The sequence below is a fragment of the Vipera berus genome (genome assembly GCF_964194415.1).
Source record: "Vipera berus genome assembly, chromosome: 2".
NCBI classification, from domain to species: Eukaryota; Metazoa; Chordata; class Lepidosauria; order Squamata; family Viperidae; genus Vipera; species Vipera berus.
The window spans coordinates 272632704-272650388 of NC_138203.1; the positions used below are offsets into that span (position 1 = coordinate 272632704).

At 42.6% G+C, this 17685-nt stretch overlaps 2 protein-coding genes across 3 annotated transcripts; both read right to left on the reverse strand.

Moving 5' to 3' along the window:
• Window positions 1–296: 296 nt before the first annotated feature.
• LOC308662986 (uncharacterized protein) lies at window positions 297–9912 on the reverse strand (the record flags this gene model as incomplete). Its single annotated transcript, XM_081319129.1, has 5 exons — window positions 297–4825; window positions 5230–5356; window positions 6336–6443; window positions 7029–7456; window positions 9669–9912. The coding sequence occupies 5 exons, from the start codon at window positions 9910–9912 to the stop codon at window positions 1959–1961; spliced, it is 3774 nt and encodes a 1257-aa protein (XP_081175255.1). The 3' UTR covers window positions 297–1958.
• LOC308662629 (uncharacterized protein) lies at window positions 8621–16724 on the reverse strand. 2 transcript variants are annotated; one of them, XM_081318679.1, is made up of 3 exons: window positions 16043–16724; window positions 14938–15064; window positions 8621–14561 (listed from the first exon to the last, which is right to left on the reverse strand). In XM_081318679.1, exons 2-3 carry the CDS (start codon window positions 15041–15043, stop codon window positions 12349–12351), a joined length of 2319 nt encoding a protein of 772 aa, XP_081174805.1. In that variant the 5' UTR covers window positions 15044–15064; window positions 16043–16724; the 3' UTR covers window positions 8621–12348. The 2 variants fall into 2 exon arrangements, with proteins under 2 accessions (XP_081174805.1, XP_081174806.1); XM_081318680.1 differs by lacking the exon at window positions 16043–16724 and having other exon boundaries at window positions 14938–15144.
• Between the last annotated feature and the right edge of the window lie 961 nt (window positions 16725–17685).

Genomic DNA, 17685 nt, shown 5'->3' on the forward strand with positions numbered 1-17685 from the left:
TAGACAAGGAGCATTGAGAACACTAGCTTTATCTATATTGTGAGGCCACAATACAAAAACCTTACATCTTTTAAAAGTATTTCTCCCCCCATCTCTCCTTTCACTCTGGAAAACTAGGGAGTGTTTCTTCTGATATTTTTCCAATGCCCCCCACCCTCCCAATGGGGACTTTTACATGACATTTACATTCTGCGGTTCTTCCCTGTCTCCAAGGTCATTACTCCGTTCCAACACGTATTCTTTAGTTGTCTTTTCTCAGTGACAATTTGTAAAGAAGAGAAACAGAGGGATTAAGATTTCAAAATAAGGTTTATTGTATCGTCAATGAACATGAGTAGTTTGAATAATATTAGCTGAACTGGAAAAAGTGCCTCAATTAATTCCTGCACTAGAGGAAAGAAGAAAAGAAGGATATAAAATAACAGAGTAACAGAGTTGGAAGGGACCAACTCAACATCCACAGCATTTTGTTGGTCCACTAATTTTGTCACTTTGTCAAAGGGTGCAATAAGAGTTGCCTTATTCATGTTGGCTTGTGGTTATAACTTTGTTTCCCTCTAGGTGTTCACAGATTCGTTACTTAATTTTTCCACAATCTTTCTAGGTATTGATGACAGGCTAATATATCTGTAGTTTCCCGGTTCCATTTTTCTCTCCTTTTTTGAACATGGAAACTACACCACCCTCTTTATAATCATTTGGTTGTTTCCCAGTGCTCCTTGATATAGTTCAGAGGTTCTGAGATTTCATCTGCCAAGTCATTCAGAACCTTCTGATGGTTTGAACTCGTCTAGAGTAGATAGGTGTTCTCTTACCATTGTCATGTTTATGTTGACTTGCATTCCTAATCTGCATTTTACAGTATTTTTTTAATAAATTGGTCTGGCTTTTTTTCTGTTGTGTAAAGATAGATGCAGAGAATAGAATAGAATAGAATAGAATAGAATAGAATAGAATAGAATAGAATAGAATAGAATAGAATAGAATAGAATAGAATAGAATAGAATAGAATAGGACCTTGGAGGTCTTCTATCTAATCCACACCCCCTGCTCAAGCAGAACCCATACCATTTCAGACAAGTGACTGTCTAGTAGTCTCTCCTTCAAAACCTACAGCGATGGAGCACCCACAATTTCTGAAGGCAAGTTGTTTCACTGGTTGATTGTCCTTACTATTAGGAAGTTTCTCCTTAATTCCAGGTTGCTTCTCTCTTTGGTCAGTTTCCAACCATTGTTTCTTGTCCTGCCTCTGATGGTTTGGAGAATAATTTGACCCCCTTCTACTTTGTGGCAGCCCCTCAAATACTGGAATATTGCTATCATGTCACCTGTTTACTTTTTTCTTTAGATTAATGAAACCTAAGTCCTGCAGCTGTTCTTCATATATTTTAATCTTCAGTCCTTTGGTCATTTTAGTTGCTCTTCTCTGAACTTTTTCCAAAGTCTTAACATCTTTTTTGTACTATGGTGACCAAAATTGGTTGCAGTATTCCATGTGCAGTCTTACTAGGGTTTTATAAGGCAGTACTAATACTTTGCATGATCTTGTTTCTGTGCCTCTCTTTATACAACCCAAGATGAAATAGGGTTCAATTTATTTTCCCATCCTGAATTATCTCTCAGAAGAAACAGAAGCATTTGCCTCAAGAAATAAAAAGATCACTGATCCACCGTCAGCATTTCTGATATTCAGTTGCTTATAGCTTTTCTCCTGTATGTTAAATAAGATTCCAGCAGAAGATCTTTGCACACTCAATGCATTAATAAGCATCCTGCCATATCTAAATCTTGGCATCATGAAAAAGTTGACAGCTGCAAACAAAACTCAAGGCATGGATTCATTTCGCTTTTCCTATGCAGATTGTTTTATGAAATGTAAGCAAACTATTTTCAGTGAAGGTTGTTCCATTTTTCATGCATTTCCATTGTTTTCCACTGTGGATGCCTCTATGTAATCATTATTTTTTTCCACACTCCATAGACATAAATGTTCTCTCCCCAGTGTTGATCCTTTTATGAGAATTAAGATGTCCCTTCCGAGAAAATGTCTTTCCACATTCCAGGCATTTATATGGTCTCTCTCCTGTGTGGCTCCTTTTGTGAGAATTAAGACTTTCTTTTTGAGTAAAGCTCTTTCCACACTTCAGGCACTTATGTGGTTTCTCCCCAGTGTGTAACATTTTATGAACATTAAGATGTCCTTTCTGTGTAAAGCTCTTTCCACACTTCAGACATTTATGTGGTTTCTCCCCAGTGTGGTTCCTTTGGTGGACACTAAGCTTACTCTTGCTAATGAAATTCTTTCCACATTCCAGGCATCTATATGGTCTCTCTCCTGTGTGGATCCTTTGGTGACAATTAAGACTACTTTTGTAACTGAAGTTCTTTCCACACTCCAAGCATCTATATGGTCTCTCTCCTGTGTGGATCCTTTGGTGACGATTAAGACTACTTTTGTCACTGAAGTTCTTTCCACACTCCAAGCATTTATATGGTTCCTCCCCAGTGTGGATCCTTTGGTGGATACTAAGCTTACTCTTGCTATTGAAATTCTTTCCACATTCCAGGCATTTATGTGGTTTCTCCCCAGTGTGGATCCTTTGGTGGAGGCTAAGCTTATTCTTCATATTGAAACACTTTCCACACTCCAAGCATTTATATGGATTATCCACTGTGTGGATCCTTTGGTGGCGATTAAGACTACTTTTGTCACTGAAGTTCTTTCCACACTCCAAGCATTTATATGGTTTCTCCCCAGTGTGGATCCTTTGATGGATGCTAAGGTTACTCTTGCTACTGAAATTTTTTCCACATTCCAGGCATTTATATGGGTTATCCACTAGGTGGATCCTTTCGTGGCGATTAAGATTACTTTTGTTACTGAAGCACTTTCCACACTCCAAGCATTTATGTGGTTTCTCCCCAGTGTGGATCCTTTGGTGGACACTAAGCTTACTCTTGCTAATGAAATTCTTTCCACATTCCAGGCATTTATATGGGTTATCCACTATGTGGATCCTTTGGTGGTAATTAAGAGTACTTTTGTCACTGAAGTTCTTTCCACACTCCAAGCATCTATATGGTCTCTCTCCTGTGTGGATCCTTTGGTGACGATTAAGACTACTTTTGTCATTGAAGTTCTTTCCACACTCCAAGCATTTATATGGTTCCTCCCCAGTGTGAATCCTTTGGTGGATACTAAGCTTACTCTTGCTATTGAAATTCTTTCCACATTCCAGGCATTTATGTGGTTTCTCCCCAGTGTGGATCCTTTGGTGGAGGCTAAGCTTATTCTTCATATTGAAACACTTTCCACACTCCAAGCATTTATATGGATTATCCACTGTGTGGATCCTTTGGTGGCGATTAAGAGTACTTTTGTCACTGAAGTTCTTTCCACACTCCAAGCATTTATATGGTTTCTCCCCAGTGTGGATCCTTTGATGGATGCTAAGGTTACTCTTGCTACTGAAATTTTTTCCACATTCCAGGCATTTATATGGGTTATCCACTAGGTGGATCCTTTCGTGGCGATTAAGATTACTTTTGTCACTGAAGCACTTTCCACACTCCAAGCATTTATGTGGTTTCTCCCCAGTGTGGATCCTTTGGTGGACACTAAGCTTACTTTTGCTAATGAAATTCTTTCCACATTCCAGGCATTTATATGGGTTATCCACTATGTGGATCCTTTGGTGGCGATTAAGAGTACTTTTGTCACTGAAGTTCTTTCCACATTCCTGGCATCTAAATGGTCTCTCTCCTGTGTGGATCTTTTCGTGAGAATTAAGATGTCCTTTCTTGGTAAAGCATTTGTCTGGTTTATCCCCAGTGTGATTCCTTTCGTGAGTACTAAGTCTTTCTTTTCGAGTAAAGCTCTTTTCACACTTCAGGCATTTATGTGGTTTCTCTCCACTGTTTAATGTTTTATGAGCATTAAGATGTCCTTTCTGAGTAAAGCTCTTTCCACACTCCAGACATTTATGTGGTTTCTCCCCAGTGTGTATCCTTTGGTGCTGAGTAAGGTGTGTTTTGGTCAGAAACCTCTTCCCACATTCCAAGCATTTGTATGGTCTCTTCCCTGTGTGGATCCTTTGATGAAAAATAAAGTTTCTGTTGTAAACAAAGTCCTTTCCACACACTGTGCATTTATACATTCTCTCTCCTGTGTGGGCCTTTTCATGAGGATTAAGATCTCCTTCCTGAGTAAAGCTCTTCCCACACTCCAGGCATTTATAAGGTCTATCACCTGTGTGGACCCTCTTATGGTAGTTCAAATATCCTTTCCAAGTAAAGCTTTTTCCGCACTCTAGACATTTGTGTGGTCTCTCCCCAGTAGGGATCCTCTTATTGAGATTAAGTTTACTCTTGCTACCAATACTCTTTCCACACTTCAAGCTCAGTATCGTCTGTCTGCTCCAACTGGAACCCCTGCCAGATGTTATAGAGGTCTGTGGTTTGTGTTTCTTATAGACTGTCTTAGATAAAGTAAGGGCAAAGGAATTCTTGACATATTTTCCATAGTGTTGAGACTTAGAGAGATTTCCTTTAGCCTGGTTTCTACCATAGTCATATGTATCGAATGGATTTTTCCCTTTTCCCCCATATTGTCCTTTTCTCTTTACTTTCTCAACTTGCTGGGACAGGAAGCCATGGATTCCATTAGGAAGGAAAGTGAATGACCTCACCCCTCCTATGTGGTTTCTCTCTTGCCTTTTTATGTCCCCTTGACGGCCAAACATTACTTCCTGTATATCATGCTTCTCTGTTTCAAGTGGTTTCAATCTAGCTTTCTTGTCGTTCTCTTTCTCCAGCCCATCATCGGCTTGGAAAAAAGAAAATAAATATTTGGGTTAGAATACAGAATGGCAAAGGATATGTTGTCTTCCCTCACTAACAAACATGCCAATCTGCATTCCAGATTTGGCACCACCCACATTTAGTTACGATGCGATAGCTGCAAATTGTTATTTAGGAGACTCTGATGGTATACAAATAACTTTTCAACTGAGATATGTAGTAAAGCTTTGGTGTTGATCCATCAGTCTGCCCAACTCTTTCCACAAAGCAAGTAAACATTTCCCAAATCGATGGTATTTCTGCACTGCCTTATTTATTTATTTATTGTTTATTAATTTAATTTCTATAAAGATGCAACTATGTGCAAACAACTTCCCTGTTCTCTTTCCACTGAAAAAATGCAGAACCCAGAGCAAAGCTTGGTCTTACCCAGAGCAGCCATATCCGTAGAAATCTCCTCAATGACTTCCCTACATAAGGCCTTCTGGCCAGAATCTAGCAGACTCCACTCCTCCTCTGTGAAGTTCACAGCCATCTCCTCAGAGGGACTGGATCCCTAGAAAAAGAATAAAATTTTCTTTAGTGGGCAATACCAGGAAAGACTTCTAAGTTTTTTCTGTTATTACAGAAAACAGGTTTGCGATGGACCAATGGGAATTTTCTAGCAGGACAGATTTATGTCTGCATGTCAACAGAATCCTTAGGGCTAGGAAGCTGTAGCTGCACAAATCATGGCTTAAGTGCATCCAGGTTGTAGAATGCTAAAACAGACACCATTGGGGAGCTTTCCACTGGACCCAAAAAACCCAGCAAATATGTTTTGGGAGAAGAATCCCCTAGGCTCACATGCTTGCTGAGAAAACAGGACACATCCACTGGGAATTTCTTTCCTAATCTATTTCAAAATGTTGACAATGAGCCTGGAAATAACCAAGTCACTTGACTAACAATCTTATTATTGCAGAAACCTAGCACCGATTTAGGGGTTTCTGCTTTCTGTGATGCATTTTTATATATCATATTTAGAAACCTCCAATCTCCTCATTATTCGCTTCTATGCTTTTTTTATTCTATTCCTATTCTTTGAAATCATGGCTTTCATTTTTGAACTAGTTTTCAACAGTCTTCAAAAAGCTGTAACATGTATTATTGTTGCAGCCACTTAGTGTTGAATTAGGGGTTGTTCTTCATATGAATCACTTTTAAGTGTATCTGCTAGCATATTTTTGAACCATTTCATAATCCTATTCTCATTGTTTCAATTTGCTGATTTCATTTCTAACTGGATTTCAGCACACTTCTGAAAAGTATTAAGAAGTATTCAACTCTTTCAACATATAAATTACATTTGCTAACACAACTTTCTCAGCATTTGCATCTCCTGAACAATTTCAAAAGCCGAATGTGTGACTCAGCAGGACCTTCTTGGGGGATACTCTGTTCAGATGCACACATACTCAGCATTTGGTGGTAAAGGCAGCTTGTGAATGGAGGGAGCTGGAACTCTACTGCTCTCGGAAGAAACTTGCACTTACCTGGCAAGGTGGCCCAAGTTGAATCCTTCTGAAAAGCAGCTCCTGAGAAAGGCTGGATCGATCTCCTCTTCCCAGGAGCTCTGCTGAGATCTTCCTCATGACTGGCTCCTGTACGTGTCAGAACAGCCTGGTTGATAATCCACTTTGGAAGGACCATAACCATGTTAGTTCACTTACCTTTCCTTTTGCTTCTCTAACTATACTTCCCCAATCCATCAAAATGGGAGAACTCGGGGACTCTGCTCTGAACTGGCTAATGTTTTGGGGTAAATGATGAACAGATGGACTCTGTACTAGAGGCAGTTCACATAGTACAAATGTTTGTCCTTATTTGGCTAGAAGATCAGAATGTAAACATTGAAGTACACTACATGTGCACAACATTAGGGAAGTGTGTAAAGAGAAGAGAAAGCTCTTTAATAGTTGAGCAAACCCTTTTAGAGGAAAAGGTGTGTGTAATTGCAATCCCTTTGGTGGATGAAATAGGATTGATTTAGTCTTTTCTCCCACAGAATTATCTCCAAGAGGAGATTTGCTTCAATAAGAAATCAGGTCTCCAAATATGAGGAATTCCTGAAAAGGCTGCAGACAGGTTCTGAATCTCTTTGACTTGTTGCAAACATGGCTAGATTCTTGATCTCCCACCCCCACCTCCTATGGAGCTCCCAGGATGAAGCCCCCCCGCCTCCTCACCTGCCCCTTTCCCGGCTCTTCCCGCTGGGCTTGGCTGAGGAGGAAGCCTTCGGCCAGGGCCACCGCCTGCGAACAGCTCTCGGCTCCGCACTCCCTCACCCAGCACGCCATCTCCGCGGGCAGCAGGGCCAGCAGCTGCTCCAGCACCACCAGGTCCAGCATCTCGCCTTTGCTGCTCCTCTCCGGCCGCAGCCACTGGCGGCACAGGCGGTGAAGGCGGCTGCAAAGCTCCCGGGGCGTCTCGGCCTCCTGGCGGCAGCCGTCGAGACCGCGGAAGCGCCGGCGGTGGATCTCTGGGCTGAGGGCGGCCTCGGGTAGACCTTCCGGGCGGCTTCTTCCCTCGGAGCCCCCTCCGCTCCCCTCCTGAAGGGCGGCGGGGACTTCGGCTGTTCCCATCCCCGGAGTCCTCTCGGTCTCCGTGGGGTTTTCTGACAAAAGAAGCCCAAGAGACAAGCCGAGTTGTCCCCTCAACCTGCCCTATTTCCCGGTTCCCAGGAGGGGAGAAACGGGGCTCGGGGCCTCTTCGGGGCTGCTGCGCCTGAGGGGAACAGCTGCGAATTGCTCTGGCTATAATTTCCCGCGCGCTCCTGAGCCTTGGCACCTCGCCAAGGAGCCTAGACGATAGATAGCGGCTGGCTAGACCGGACTCTCCTTTTCCGGCCAGCCGAGGGAGCTCGGATGCTGCTCTAATTGCCAGACCTGGAGCTGCGGCTGAAAGGCGCTCGGCAGGAGCCGGGGCTGCGGCGGCGATACGTGCAAAGTGCGGGGAAGGTCCTGTGGCCTTGCAGGCCAATTAGGGGAGCCTCCGCTAAAAAATGGGGACTTTCTTCGTCTCTGAGTCCGGTTCGGGATGAATAGATCCGAGGCTAAACATCGGAAGGCGTCCGATACACCTTTTCCAACTAACACGCTTCCTTAAAAAACAAAACAAGTGCTTCGTGAGTGCCTCTTCTTTCGTCAGAGCGGCTACCAGAATAACGCAAGATTTAGATCGGGGAGGGGGATTAGAGGGGAAGGTGGGTTGGATTGGGGGCTGCAAAGGAGGGAAAGCCAAAGCCTTGCCCGGTTTCTCGCCTTCGAAGATCGCAGGAGTGACTGGATCCGAAGCAGGTGCCTCTTTTCTCTCTCCTGGACACCAGGCTTCCCCTCCGTGCATAAAGTTTTCCGCCTCTCCTACTGCTCTTCCCGCTTAAAATATCCTCCCGGTGGGGTTCATTGCCAGATTGCAAGAGCAAAAGTGAGGGTAGATAGCTGAGGGTCTCGTTTAAGGGAGCTGACCCTGGTCCCTAAATTTTGGTGGCACATAATTTAAATACTGGCTCATCAAGATAGAAAACCAGGAACAAGCAAAAATAATAATGCCAAATGATAACTAGATTTCTCAGATTAGCAATTTGTATGTTTTATATTGAAATTTTATTAGGTTTTGAATTTACAGTATAAATGAATCTGCCATTTATTATTGTAAGGTTTTCCACTTAGCCTCACAATTTTCCCAACATTATTCAAGAATTTAAAAGAGCCAAAGAAACTCCTGAGCCGAGGTTTCAGCAACCAAACAACTTTTATTTTGATCAAAATAGAGTTGGGTGACCCCATCTCTCTTTGTGGCTGGTAGAGAGATGAAGGCAACAACCAGGAAAGATGTCTTCCACCATTTATACCTTTCCAGAACAAAAAGATACAGAAAAATAATTCCAAGATGACTTATACACAGCAACCCAGGCTCCATCCCAAACTCCTTTTCCCCCTCCCCTTACCATGCTCTTTTCATGTAAGCAATCCCCTGTACCTAATGCATGAAAGATTTACTTTTATATAACTAATTTCCCAATATAAAGCACCTACAAAGCTGCTTACACATAAACAAAGATGATTACAAAGTATCACTACTAATATCAATATTACTAACATCAAGCTTAAGCATAATAAAATCCCTTCATTATTTAACATCCAAAACTCTTGGAAAATCAGATCATTGTTTTCAAATGATGTCCTTTGATAAAAGACAAGAAATGAATTCAGAATAAAAGTAGCAAGGTTGGTTCTTAAACTCTCCTCCAAATTTAAACATTTGTAGGAGCATTTTGTTTCTGATCAAGGGTCACAGGTAGTTTGTAAATAGGGAAAAGAAACTGCTTACTTCCAATCCTAGCTTAACTCTGGCTGTTCCAATGGATTTTAGGTGAGGAACTGCTGTGTAAAGAATAGCCCACTGCTAAATTATGCATTTGTAGTTTGATTATTCCTCTGGCCCAAATTTTTACTTGTTTTTGTTATTTTAGAGGTATTCTTTTTAATTATCTTATTGGAGAATGGTTTGTGATAGTGTTTATGCATAAGTTCCTGAAGCAAATGGTCTGGAGTTGGGAAGGGTCTGGTGATCTAAAAATAAAGGTCTATAAAAGTGATAAATATGGGAATACATGGCAGCAGTAATACTGCGTGGATTTTTGTTCATCTGTTTAAATTGTGCTTCAACTATAGAGTTCTAGGCCTTTTATCCAGCTGTGATGCTTATGGTGTGATCATCTCCCAACATTATGTGTTGACTAAGATGTTATGTCACAAGCCTGGGATTGCTTGGGGCTTCGGTCAGTCCTTGCCTAACAACCAGCAGAATTGTGGTTCCTCATTTGCCCTGTCTCTGCCAAACGCTTTGGGTCAGGAGACCACTGTGGACCTGGTTCTGCGGTGCGGCTTTGTCCACCAGCACTTCCTTCATCAGCGGGGATGGCTGAATGAGCGGAGCCCCCGCAGGTGTCCCTCCTCCACCACCTTGCAGGACTGCTCCAAACATAGAAGGCGAGACCAATGGCAACAGGAATACATGAGATGCTGAGGGCAAGGCAGGGAAAAGGGTCCGCTGCCCAGCCGCTTTCATCTTGAACAGCCAGGAGGGACCTTACAGATCTCAATCCTGAGGGCTGCAGCTCTTCGTAGCTGAACCTCTGGAGTTTATCAGCATCCCTTTTGCTACCTGAGCTCTCCTGGCCAGGTGCTCCCTGTTTTTCGTAGCCCTTCTTACTCTTCTTTGGTCCCCTTCCTGACCGCCATTCTGCCCTTGCCCTGGAAATCATCAGCCTTGGTTCCCCCTCCCACCTTCAGTAATACAAATACTTCATGGATTAGTCATTAGGTCTTATCAGAATACTGAATATAAAATGCAAAATAATAAAACCATGTGTAACAAAGCAGAATTTAAAAGGCATGAGTAATTATTTTGACCGCATAAGGGCTCTTTTTGCAGCTGGGTTACTCCATGGTTGAGTATAGACAGAGATGCCACTTGGAGTCAAAGGGTTGGGGTCTTCACCCTTGATGTGGAATCCTGATTGGAGGAGTCATTTGTCAGTCCTTTGATATAGACTAGACAAGGAACATTGAGAATTAACACTAGCTTTATCTATATTGTGAGGCCACAATACAAAAACCTTACATCTTTTAAAAGTATTTCTCCCCCCATCTCTCCTTTCACTCTGGAAAACTAGGGAGTGTTTCTTCTGATATTTTTCCAATGCCCCCCACCCTCCCAATGGGGACTTTTACATGACATTTACATTCTGCGGTTCTTCCCTGTCTCCAAGGTCATTACTCCATTCCAACACGTATTCTTTAGCTGTCTTTTCTCAGTAACAATTTGTAAAGAAGAGAAACAGAGGGATTAAGATTTCAAAATAAGGTTTATTGTATTGTCAATGAACATGAGTAGTTTGAATAATATTAGCTGAACTGGAAAAGTGCCTCAATTAATTCCTGCACTAGAGGAAAGAAGAAAAGAAGGATATAAAATAACAGAGTAACAGAGTTGGAAGGGACCAACTCAACATCCACAGCATTTTGTTGGTCCACTAATTTTGTCACTTTGTCAAAGGGTGCAATAAGATTTGCCTTATTCATGTTGGCTTGTGGTTATAACTTTGTTTCCCTCTAGGTGTTCACAGATTCGTTACTTAATTTTTCCACAATCTTTCCCGGTATTGATGACAGGCTAATATATCTGTAGTTTCCCGGTTCCATTTTTCTCTCCTTTTTTGAACATGGAAACTACACCACCCTCTTTATAGTCATTTGGATGTTTCCCAGTGCTCCTTGATATAGTTCAGAGGTTCTGAGATTTCATCTGCCAAGTCTTTCAGAACCTTCTGATGGTTTGAACTCGTCTAGAGTAGATAGGTGTTCTCTTACCATTGTCATGTTTATGTTGACTTGCATTCCTAATCTGCATTTTACAGTATTTTTTTAATAAATTGGTCTGGGTTTTTTTCTGTTGTGTAAAGATAGATGCAGAGAAGAATAGAATAGAATAGAATAGAATAGAATAGAATAGAATAGAATAGAATAGAATAGAATAGAATAGAATAGAATAGAATAGAATAGAATAGAATAGAATAGGACCTTGGAGGTTTTCTATCTAATCCACCCCCCCCCCCTGCTCAAGCAGAACCCATACCATTTCAGACAAGTGACTGTCTAGTAGTCTCTCCTTCAAAACCTACAGCGATGGAGCACCCACAATTTCTGAAGGCAAGTTGTTTCACTGGTTGATTGTCCTATTAGGAAGTTTCTCCTTAATTGGTCAGTTTCCAACCATTGTTTCTTGTCCTGCCTCTGATGGTTTGGAGAATAATTTGACCCCCTTCTACTTTGTGGCAGCCCCTCAAATACTGGAATATTGCTATCATGTCACCTGTTTCCTTTTTTCTTTAGATTAATGAAACCTAAGTCCTGCAGCTGTTCTTCATATATTTTAATCTTCAGTCCTTTGGTCATTTTAGTTGCTCTTCTCTGAACTTTTTCCAAAGTCTTAACATCTTTTTTGTACTATGGTGACCAAAACTGGTTGCAGTATTCCATGTGCGGTCTTACTAGGGTTTTATAAGGCAGTACTAATACTTTGCATGATCTTGTTTCTGTGCCTCTCTTTATACAACCCAAGATGAAATAGGGTTCAATTTATTTTCCCATCCTGAATTATCTCTCAGAAGAAACAGAAGCATTTGCCTCAAGAAATAAAAAGATCACTGATCCACCGTCAGCATTTCTGATATTCAGTTGCTTATAGCTCTTCTCCTGTATGTTAAATAAGATTCCAGCAGAAGATCTTTGCACACTCAATGCATTAATAAGCATCCTGCCATATCTAAATCCTGGCATCATGAAAAAGTTGACAGCTGCAAACAAAGCTCAAGGCATGGATTCATTTGGCTTTTCCTATGCAGATTGTTTTATAAAAAGTAAGCAAACTATTTTCAGTGAAGGTTGTTCCATTTTTCATGCATTTCCATTGTTTTCCACTGTGGGTGCCTCTATGTAATCATTATTTTTTTCCACACTCCATAGACATATATGTTCTCTCCCCAGTGTTGATCCTTTTATGAGAATTAAGATGTCCCTTCCGAGAAAATGTCTTTCCACATTCCAGGCATTTATATGGTCTCTCTCCTGTGTGGCTCCTTTTGTGAGCATTAAGACTTTCTTTTCGAGTAAAGCTCTTTTCACACTTCAGGCACTTATGTGGTTTCTCCCCAGTGTGTAACATTTTATGAACATTAAGATGTCCTTTCTGTGTAAAGCTCTTTCCACACTTCAGACATTTATGTGGTTTCTCCCCAGTATGGATCCTTTGGTGGACACTAAGCTTACTCTTGCTATTGAAATTCTTTCCACATTCCAGGCATTTATATGGGTTATCCACTGTGTGGATCCTTTGGTGGCAAATAAGACTACTTTTGTCACTGAAGTTCTTTCCACACTCCATGCATTTATATGGTTTCTCCCCAGTGTGGATCCTTTGGTGGAAGCTAAGCCTACTCTTGGCATTGAAATTCTTTCCACATTCCAGGCATTTACACGGGTTATCCACAGTGTGGATCCTTTGGTGGCGTTTAAGAGTACTTTTGTCACTAAAGTTCTTTCCACACTCCAAACATTTATACGGTTTCTCCCCAGTGTGAATCCTTTGGTGGATGCTAAGCTTACTCTTGTTATTGAAATTCTTTCCACATTCCAGGCATCTATATGGTCTCTCTCCTGTGTGGATCCTTTGGTGACGATTAAGAGTACTTTTGTCACTGAAGTTCTTTCCACACTCCAAGCATTTATATGGTTTCTCCCCAGTGTGGATCCTTTGATGGATGCTAAGGTTACTCTTGCTACTGAAATTTTTTCCACACTCCAGGCATTTATATGGGTTATCCACTGTGTGGATCCTTTCGTGGCGATTAAGAGTACTTTTGTCACTGAAGCACTTTCCACACTCCAAGCATTTATGTGGTTTCTCCCCAGTGTGGATCCTTTGGTGGGCATTAAGCTTACTCTTGCTATTGAAATTCTTTTCACATTCCAGGCATTTATATGGGTTATCCACTATGTGGATCCTTTGGTGGTGATTAAGTCTAGTTTTGTCACTGAAGTTCTTTCCACATTCCTGGCATCTAAATGGTCTCTCTCCTGTGTGGATCTTTTTGTGAGAATTAAGATGTCCTTTCTTGGTAAAGCTCTTTCCACACTCCAAGCATTTGTGTGGTTTATCCCCAGTGTGATTCCTTTCGTGATTACTAAAACTTTCTTTTCGAGTAAAGCTCTTTTCACACTTCAGGCATTTATGTGGTTTCTCTCCACTGTGTAATGTTTTATGAGCATTAAGATGTCCTTTCTGAGTAAAGCTCTTTCCACACTCCAGACATTTATGTGGTTTCTCCCCAGTGTGTATCCTTTGGTGCTGAGTAAGGTGTGTTTTGGTCAGAAACGTCTTCCCACATTCCAGGCATTTGTATGGTCTCTTCCCTGTGTGGATCCTTTGATGAAAAATAAAGTTTCTGTTGTAAACAAAGTCCTTTCCACACACTGTGCATTTATATATTCTCTCTCCTGTGTGGGCCTTTTTATGAGAATTAAGATCTCCTTTCTGAGTAAAGCTCTTCCCACACTCCAGGCATTTATAAGGTCTATCACCTGTGTGGACCCTCTTATGGTAGTTCAAATATCCTTTCCAAGTAAAGCTTTTTCCACACTCTAGACATTTGTGTGGTCTGTCCCCAGTAGGGATCCTCTTATTGAGATTAAGTTTACTCTTGCTACCAATACTCTTTCCACACTTCAAGCTCAGTATCGTCTGTCTGCTCCAACTGGAACCCCTGCCAGATGTTATAGAGGTCTGTGGTTTGTGTTTCTTATAGACTGTCTTAGATAAAGTAAGGGCAAAGGAATTCTTGACATATTTTCCATAGTGTTGAGACTTAGAGAGATTTCCTTTAGCCTGGTTTCTACCATAGTCATATGTATCGAATGGATTTTTCCCTTTTCCCCCATATTGTCCTTTTCTCTTTACTTTCTCAACTTGCTGGGACAGGAAGCCATGGATTCCATTAGGAAGGAAAGTGAATGACCTCACCCCTCCTATGTGGTTTCTCTCTTGCCTTTTTATGTCCCCTTGACGGCCAAACATTACTTCCTGTATATCATGCTTCTCTGTTTCAAGTGGTTTCAATCTAGCTTTCTTGTCGTTCACTTTCTCCAGCCCATCATCGGCTTGGAAAAAAGAAAATAAATATTTGGGTTAGAATACAGAATGGCAAAGGATATGTTGTCTTCCCTCACTAACAAACATGCCAATCTGCATTCCAGATTTGGCACCACCCACATTTAGTTACGATGTGATAGCTGCAAATTGTTATTTAGGAGACTCTGATGGTATACAAATAATTTTTCAACTGAGAAATGTATTAAAGCTTTGGGGTTGATCCATCAGTCTGCCCAATTCTTTCCACAAAGCATCTAAACATTTCCCAAATCGATGGTGAGTATTTCTGCACTGCCTTATAAAGATGCAACTATGTGCAAACAATTTCCCTGTTCTCTTTCCACTGAAAGAATGAAGGGAACCCAGAGCAAAGCTTGGTCTTACCCAGAGCAGCCATATCCGTAGAAATCTCCTCAATGACTTCCCTACATAAGGCCTTCTGGCCAGAATCTAGCAGACTCCACTCCTCCTCTGTGAAGTACACAGCCATCTCCTCAGAGGGACTGGATCCCTAGAAAGAGAATAAAATTTTCTTTAGTGGGCAATACCAGGAAAGACTTCTAAGTTTTTTCTGTTATTACAGAAAACAGGTTTGCGATGGACCAATGGGCATTTTCTAGCAGGACAGATTTATGTCTGCATGTCAACAGAATCCTTAGGGCTAGGAAGCTGTAGCTGCACAAATCATGGCTTAAGTGCATCCAGATTGTAGAATGCTAAAACAGACACCATTGGGGAGCTTTCCACTGGACCCAAAAAACCCAGCAAATAAGTTTTGGGAGAAGAATCCCCTAGGCTCACATGCTTGCTGAGAAAACAGGACACATCCACTGGGAATTTCTTTCCTAATCTATTTCAAAATCTTGGCAATGAGCCTGGAAATACCAAGTCACTTGACCAACAATCTTATTATTGCAGAAACCTAGCACCGATTTAGGGGTTTCTGCTTTCTGTGATGCATTTTTATATATCATATTTAGAAACCTCCAATCTCCTCATTATTCGCTTCTATGCTTTTTTTATTCTATTCCTATTGTTTGAAATCATGGCTTTCATTTTTGAACCAGTTTTCAACAGTCTTCAAAAAGCTGTAACATGTATTATTGTTGCAGCCACTTAGTGTTGAATTAGGGGTTGTTCTTCATATGAATCACTTTTAAGTGTATCTGCTAGCATATTTTTGAACCATTTCATAATCCTATTCTCATTGTTTCAATTTGCTGATTTCATTTCTAACTAGATTTCAGCACACTTCTGAAAAGTATTAAGAAGTATTCAACTCTTTCAACATATAAATTACATTTGCTAACACAACTTTCTCAGCATTTGCATCTCCTGAACAATTTCAAAAGCCGAATGTGTGACTCAGCAGGACCTTCTTGGGGGATACTCTGTTCAGATGCACACATACTCAGCATTTGGTGGTAAAGGCAGCTTGTGAATGGAGGGAGCTGGAACTCTACTGCTCTCGGAAGAAACTTGCACTTACCTGGCAAGGTGGCCCAAGTTGAATCCTTCTGAAAAGCAGCTCCTGAGAAAGGCTGGATCGATCTCCTCTTCCCAGGAGCTCTGCTGAGATCTTCCTTATGACTGGCTCCTGTACGTGTCAGAACAGCCTGGTTGAGGATCCACTTTGGAAGGACCATAACCATGTTAGTTCACTTACCTTTCCTTTTGCTTCTCTAACTATACTTCCCCAATCCATCAAAATGGGAGAACTCGGGGACTCTGCTCTGAACTGGCTAATGTTTTGGGGTAAATGAGGAACAGATGAACTCTGCACTATTGGCAGTTCACATAATACAAATGTTTGTCCTTATTTGGCTAGAAGATCAGAATGTAAACATTGAAGTACACTACATGTGGACAACATTAGGGAGGTGCGTAAAGGGAAGAGAAAGCTCTTTAATAGTTGAGCAAACCCTTTCAGAGGAAAGGGTGTGTGTAATTTGCATAATTCCCTTTATCTTTGGTGGATGAAATAGGGCTGATTTAGTCTTTTCTCCCACAGAATTATCTCCAAGAGGACACAGAAGCATTTGCCTCAATAAGAAATCAGGTCTCCAAATATGAGGAATTCCTGAAAAGGCTGCAGACAGGTTCTGAATCTCTTTGACTTGTTGCAAATATGGCTAGATTCCTGTTCCCACCGCCACAATCATGGAGCTCCCAGGATGAAGCCCCCCTCCTCCTCACCTGCCCCTTTCCCGGCTCTTCCCACTGGGCTTGGCTGAGGAGGAAGCCTTCGGCCAGGGCCAGCGCCTGCGAACAGCTCTCGGCTCCGCACTCCCTCACCCAGCACGCCATCTCCGCGGGCAGCAGGGCCAGCAGCTGCTCCAGCACCACCAGGTCCAGCATCTCCCCTTTGCTGCTCCTCTCCGGCCGCAGCCACTGGCGGCACAGGCGGTGCAGGCGGCTGCAAAGCTCCCGGGGCCCCTCGGCCTCTTGGCGGCAGCCGTCGAGACCGCGGAAGCGCCGGCGGAGGATCTCTGGGCTGTGGGCGGCCTCGGGTAGACCTTCCGGGCGGCTTCTTTCCCCGAAGCCCCCTCCGCTCCCCTCCTGAAGGGCGGCGGGGACTTCGGCTGTTCCCATCCCCGGAGTCCTCTCGGTCTCCGTGGGGTTTTCTCACACAAGAAGCCCAAGAGACAAGCCGAGTTGTCCTCCCAAATCACGCCCCTATCTCCCGGTTCCCAGGAGGGGAGAAACGGGGCTCGGGGCCTCTTCGGAGCTGCTGCGCCTGAGGGGAGCAGCTGCGAATCGCTCCCACAATAATTTCCCGCGCGCTCCAAACGATAGATACGGGTTTGCTAGATCGGACCTTCCTTTTCCAGGCTGCTGGGCTCTCAGCGCTGCTGCTCTTCCTCCCAGGGCGGGGGTGGGAGGTGTCGCCGGAAACTGGTTGGAAAAAGCGTGAACTGGAGCGGCCGTGCGTGCAAATCAACGATGCTCTCGTTATCGCTCCTCTAAAGCTTGCTGTACCGTGCAAGAAACTCCGAGAGGCTCACTTGAAAGATAGGGACCAGCTGAGAATGGGGAGCTAAGCATTGGAAAGCGTCTGGTAACCACCTTTCCCAACACCTTTTCTGAGCAAGCAGGAGCTTCTTGAGCGCAGGTCCCCTCCTCCAAGCATAG

Coding starts and splice junctions, on each gene's coding strand:
- LOC308662629 (XM_081318679.1), bottom strand. CDS start 15,043: ATGGCTGTGTACTTCACAGAGGAGGAGTGGAGTCTGCTAGATTCTGGC. Junction 14,562..14,937: donor TACGGATATGGCTGCTCTGG/GTAAGACCAAGC, acceptor CTTTTTTCCAAG/CCGATGATGGGCTGGAGAAA.